At 37.5% G+C, this 6601-nt stretch overlaps 1 protein-coding gene across 4 annotated transcripts in view; it reads right to left on the bottom strand.

Moving 5' to 3' along the window:
• LOC107685214 (furin-1-like) overlaps positions 1 to 6601 on the bottom strand; it is a 117859-nt gene that overhangs the window by 104379 nt on the left and 6879 nt on the right. For all 4 annotated transcript variants that reach the window (XM_016481732.1, XM_016481731.1, XM_016481730.1 and 1 more), the window contains exon 2: positions 5693 to 6017. In XM_016481732.1, the coding sequence (XP_016337218.1) occupies positions 5693 to 5869 (177 nt within the window). In that variant the 5' untranslated portion in view covers positions 5870 to 6017. The remainder of the gene's footprint in view (positions 1 to 5692; positions 6018 to 6601) is intronic.

The raw sequence follows: 6601 nt of genomic DNA, 5'->3' as shown, positions 1-6601 counted from the left end.
TTAGAGCCACAGAAAGACAAACGTTTTGCTGAAAATGCACAATACACAATTCATTATGTACATTAACAACGATTCGGGACCAATATAATGTAATTTAAAGGAAAACTATGTTAATGGCGCTCTGTGGCGCGGCAGGATTTTCTGTCGGCTGCATTTAAATCCGCGTCTGAAGTTTCCCGCTCTGTTCAGCGTGCAGTATCACGTGTCTAAACAAATAGCACGTGCTGTCAGTGATTTCAACCACTAGAGGCTGCTCTCGCACTGTGTAATGACAGCAGACCCTTCTCAGCCACTCCAGCAATGGACGCAACCTGGAAAACTATCGGCATGGATTTTTGTCGATAACCGATAGTTCCAGCAATCAACTATCGGTGCCGATTAATCGGCAAAACCGATTCATCGGTCGACCTCTAGCCATTACCTATAGGCTATTGTACTGTGGTACAGTTATGGAGGTCCTTCATAATGCAGAGGTCAACTGCCTGCTCTGCCAATAGTTAAAAATCGCACTATAGTATACAGTGTTTAATAAACAGCTGTTTTACTAAATTCTTCTGAGGTGAAATTCAGTGCAGTGCAGTCCCGTATCGTGATACGTATCGTATCGTGGCCTCTGCATCGTGATACGTATCGTGACACTGCTGGTGATACACAGCCCTACTACACACAGTAATTCTCATTTCAAATCCTACTTGTAAAGCTTTGATTATTAATTCCAACTGAACAGAGTTCAAGCTCATCAAAAGTTAAAATCTCACAGCAGAATATTTGAGCCAGGAACGATGCTTGTAGCCTTTCTGACGGTTGCTCATCAGGAAACAACTGATGAAACTCAAAAGTTCTCTCATGTTAACCTATATGCTTGAATAAAAAGCTAGAAGCTCTTCTGTGAATAAAACATTAGAAATATCAACTGTCCTCTTGTAGAAAAGCAACATGGCCTCTGTAACAGGAACTGCTAAACGAGTCTCTTAGTCATGAAAAAAAGAACAACATGGAGAAAAAGCAAACAGCAGGACCGCATGAATTAGTGAATGTGGCTTTGAACTTTAATTTATAAGTATAGCAGGATGTAGGTTAGTAGGCAAGGAACTAAATGCAACTGCAAACGAGAACATTTCTGACTGGCATTTCATTTCATACATGCTTTCTTTAATCAGACATCTTCTTAAACCTGTTACTAATATTTTTAAACTGCATTTCTTAACTTTTAAACAAAGTAACTCCTTTACACTTTGTGTCAGTCAACTACGGTGGCTAATTATCATGATATCGCGCAAGCCCCTATAATTCAACTTGTGCCTTAGAGCAAATATACTGCTGTGTAGTCCTGGCACAATTACGTGCCATAAAACGTCAGCTGCAGCCCAGGATCTTGTTTTCCCTCGACTTCAGCGCAAAACACCTGCAAGTAACCGTCTGGTTTCACAGCTGTGAAATGCTTCAAACGGATTCATTTCTGGTAATCCAAGCTAATGGATTAATAATCAAAATAATAATCAATTAAATGTAACAAGGATTTTCTCACAGACAATTCTAAGTGATTTTGGGTGGGAGCCATAATTGTTCTGTGTGGGATAGTTGCCATGTACAATATACTGCATTAAATGTAAAAAACAAAAACAACAAACAAGCGCTCCACCATGACGACGTGGCCCTGGAGCGTCTGTGAATTATGATCATAAGGGAATGAAAGCAAAGATAACTACGATGGAACAGATGGATCGGTCTCATGCAGTCTCATACAAACTGAATCCTGACCAAGCAAGCAGGAAAATAATGAGATGAGGTATCTGGATGGTGTCCAGGACTTGAAGGTATCCACCTCTATAACCCATATTTTCTTTGCAGACTTCGGCATACTCGCAGCCTCCCTTTATAAATCTAATAATGGCACACCTCAATAACATAACCAAGTCACCTCATTTATTAATTCAGTCCATTCCCTCAGCCTTAACAGAACAACTTAAAATATTTTTAAGATTACTTAATTAACAGTGAAGCTGTGAAGCGTATGCATTCACTTTAACATGCACATCAAGTCATCAATATAATCTAATGAAATTGGTGGGTAGTTTTATGCAAATCCATTGCCTTTTGAAATATTACTGACTATGATATTCTGGTCTCTAGCTGGCAAAGACTTCCTTCAGTGCAAGTCTTTTGGATTTTCGTTTCATTGTTCGCTCAGAAAAGTAACAGCACACAAGCCGCATTATTTGAGGTATCGTTCATGTGCATAACAAGCGTTACATCCTAAAGTTTAATGCCTTTTTAATAGAGGTTTGCCTTTGGAACCACTAAAAACGGTACTAAAATCATGCTCAAGATTAAATTGACAACTTTTAAACTTGCTTTCCAAGTTCACCTATGACTTAAATGTTGCCACGCTCGAGAGCACATCAACGACTTATTCATGCCTCTCATTACATCACCTAAGAAAAACAGGAGAGTAAAGGAAAAACTATTAAAAAAGCATCTATATCTGCACAAGAAAAAGAGGAGGTTAGTAAAATCTGAAGCTTTTTTCAGTCTGCAGAAGAAATCCTCCACTTGGAACACAAACGAGACATGTTAAAAACGTTAAGCCCCCGGCACTGGTGTAAGCAAACCATACGCTCTTCAAACTCGGCCAGCAGCGCTGTCAGCATGTCTCATCACACAATGTGGGTCTGGGGCTCAGCCAGGTGTGATTTCTGTACGGCAGAGCTGCAGTGAGAAAACCACGCTTCAATCTTATTACAAAAGATCACAGGTTATTTACAGTGATCCGTAGCAGCTCGACAGTCCAACAAAACATTCTCGGTTTCAAGCTCAAATGCATCTTGTGGCTTCAAGTTTCTTCCCCTACTTACGACTGTGAGCAGCAACAGTTTTGAAAGTTCATGGCATCAAATTACAAAACAGAATTACAATGTAAATGAAATTTAAATGTTTAGTTCTTAAACATGGATTAAAGGGGTCTGGTAAAGTGCCAAGAAATTATGCAGACTATTAATTAACCCCCATCAGAAATGGACTTAAAAATAGAAGTTCTATGATGTTCTAGCACAAGGGACTTTTAACACATTTATGGACACGCTTAGCATTTTAATAATAATAATAATAAACCCATGATGCACCACTTGTCATTTGGCTGGTCCTACAAAACCAATGCCAGCTTTGCCAATGATAAAAGCAGAAACATGTTTGTCGTAATGAACTTTGGTCAGCTGTGAGACCATCAGTCAGTGACACGAGTCGTCATGAATAAGCCATGAACCTGAGCACAGAAGCTGCATTTTAAAAATCGTGCACACGCACTGCCTCCAAACACTAAAAATGGCAGCGCTATTAGTTCATCTCTCAAGAGATACAGGACTGTATGCCAGCACAGACCCCGAGGCATTCATTTTCAGCAATTACTAACCGCAGAATATTCAGTGCTCCCTACAAAGCGTGCAGGGATCCATTCATCACCTGGCTTTACAGTACAATCTGGACACTGGGCTGTTTGTCTTTTAAAGTGAACCCATTACTGGAAGGACAGGCTGTAATATACACATCTAAATTAATCATCTAACCTAATGAATTGGCTATCGACTTATATAATGTGCTTTCAATTACATATGGGGATTGAAAAATCTGATTAGCGTTCAAAAGTAAGAAGTTGTGAAACAGTCTAATCGGAACAAAGCCTAAACTCTGCATGTGTTAAAAAAAAACGTACATTGGTCAGGAAGTGAGGTCGCGGCTCATTCTGCTCAAGCTTACAGTCAAGGGCCTGTTACAAGCTGAGAATATCAAATGACAACCGGAGAACGAGGAAGATGTTTTATGCATTCCATCAGACAGAGCCAGAGCATTCAGACGTAACATGCAGGAAATGTTCAAAATGCATGAATTTCCTGAGAATGAGGAAATGAGAGGAAGAAAAGGACAAATCTGCATCTTTAATAATTAGAATATCATTGTGCAGTGGCACATTTTGAGATCTTTGCTTTAAAAGTTCACTTCAAAGTCATGTGGACGTGTTTGGGACTGACAACCATATTTACTAACAGTACTTAGGCCTGTCGCAATAATCAATATATCGACTTATCGCGCAATATATGTACATGACCTCAATCATTTTTGGTGACGCAATATATCGCCCATTATATTTACTTAAAAATTATTGTCACCGTGTTTTTTACATTCCACTTGCGCCTGTGTCTTTTGCAGCTTCTCGTACATAACATGGTGTAGTCATGAAGCGCTAGTTCAAATTTAAAAAATGCTTCAACAAAAAAAGTTTAATCTGCAGATATGGTCTTGTTTAGGGATCTGTGCCTTTGTGCACATCTGACTGCTAAGTAGTGATTGTTTTTTTCAGCAATAGTGTGCACCCTTCATTTACAGAGAAAAGAAGGTCAGGGAAAAATCTGTAGATGGAAAAATCTCCAAACAAGTTCTTTGTGCACTTTTCTTTTTCTTTTTGTACTTGTTACTTTGCACTTTTTGTTAGAAAATGTTTATTTACTATTTATTCAAGTTTTTTAAGGTATCTAATATTTTGATACTTAATTTCCATGATCTAAATATTCTTAAAAATTAAAAATTTGTTGTCATTTGGAAGTGTGTAGGCCTTCTTGCATTATTATGCTGTTACATTATGATTATATATTCAGTGGCATAAAATGGTCTTTAAGATGACAATAATATCGCTTACCGCAATTACTTCTGGGGCAATATATCGCACAACAAAAAGTTGATATCGTGACAGGCCTAACAGTACTGCTAACAAATGTTCATGTTAATACAACAGCTAACAGAAGCAACACAAAGAAACATCTTATTTTAATTGAATAACTAAAGGCAGATCTATCTTCTATTGAGAGTTAATCTTAATGACATGTTAATCTGTCAAATCTTACTTTAACTGACCACAGCTTCATAAATCCTCCCAAATAATAAACCGTGTAAACATAAACTGTACTTAACACACTAAATCATGACTGATAATAACCCTGAATTCAGCCTAAGGTGGTAGATCTCATGACTAATAAAAAATGTCCGGGTCATTTGTTCCCAAAATTAAAAGAAAAGAAGAAAAACATTTTTAATAAATAATAATAATAATAGTAAAATTATTTAATCAAATTTCACTTTTTTTTTAAATGATGGCTGTTTCCAGAACATGAAATTTTATACATAGTGATATTATTATTATTTTGTTTATTTTATTTTTTTTAATTAAGCACATATTCCTATTATGTGAAAAAAATCCCTTTTTCCAATATAAAACAAAGAATAATTTTGGGTCAAAGAATAATTTTGGGTCAAACAATGTGAGTCCAGTGCTTGGCCATAACTGATATTTAAATTGTACATTCATAAAGTATTCATTGTGATCGCATCTGTTCTTTGGACTTTACTTTTTGCTGTTATTTATATATATATAAAAAAATGAATAAAAAATCAAGTAATATCACAGTGCAAATAAACCTTAATGGAACTAAAACTATTTTCTTTATGAATTTTTCTTTTACTTTTGATTTTGAGGTGAACCATTACCCACTATTCTTACTAGAACTAGTCTACGCTGGCAAAAGGCATCTCATGCAGCCAACAACTTTCATTTTGAATGAAACATGCATGCATGTAAAAGAACGTGCAACCCAAGAGAGCTTTCCAAACATATAAGAATTACTTGTCTAAACAGAGGACTCACCTTCCCGTGGTTTACAAAGCCATGCTTTCTAGCGATCCGGTTGGCTTCCTGCTCTCCCCCTGTGATGTGGACGGCCCATGTGTTGGTGTAAACCTTCTGTCCAACGGATGGCTGTGGCCCAGAGGTCACGAGAATAAGTAGTGTTCCGAGCGTCAATGAGACAAGCCTGAGATCCATCAGACACAATGGAGGGAACCAAGGCAGGAGTTCCTGATGTCACCAAGTCCTTCAGCACAGTGGCCCTCTGCTATATCCGTGCTTCCCTGGGCACATGTAGAGACAGAGCCGAGGGAGAGAGATGGACTCGGAACGGTTCAGGAATCACCTGGGAAGGGAAGTAGGTGGAAGATTGCAGAATGAGTCATCGGAGTTGCTGGTACAATTGAGGATATGGATCACAGATGAGTTTTAATACCGCTGAATTGACTAACTGGTTAAAAATTAGCAGCACACCCAAACAAACAAAGATTCATTTTGCTGGTGAGAGCTAAATGCAGGGGTTTGATTCCAATCAGTTACTAGGGATGCTCCGATCCGCCTTTTTCGCCTCCGATACCGATTCCGATACCTAGGGTTCGGTATTGGCCGATACAGATACCGATCCGATACCAGTGAAGTTTTTTTCCCTCATTTAAATAAATGTAGAATTTATATATCTGTGTGTGGACTGATAATCATTCTTTGACAATCTACTAGATAAAGACTACTTCATTATAAAGAAAAATAAAATAAACAATAAATCTGAAAAAATATAGGCCTATGTATATTTATAATCTATGACAAAAATGTATCATAAACTAGGTTAGTGGATAATTTGGCAGCAAAAGTTATTCGAGAAAAATCAGTGCACAATCATTTTAGAAATCCAAACATTTAGTAAAAAAACAATATTTTGTGGGGAACAAATAA

The sequence above is a fragment of the Sinocyclocheilus anshuiensis genome, unplaced genomic scaffold, assembly GCF_001515605.1.
Source record: "Sinocyclocheilus anshuiensis isolate Anshui unplaced genomic scaffold, SAMN03320099.WGS_v1.1 scaffold333, whole genome shotgun sequence".
In the NCBI taxonomy this organism is placed as follows: domain Eukaryota; kingdom Metazoa; phylum Chordata; class Actinopteri; order Cypriniformes; family Cyprinidae; genus Sinocyclocheilus; species Sinocyclocheilus anshuiensis.
The sequence above is the reverse complement of the archived record's forward strand: the minus strand, read 5'-3'. Positions and strand labels throughout refer to the sequence as shown.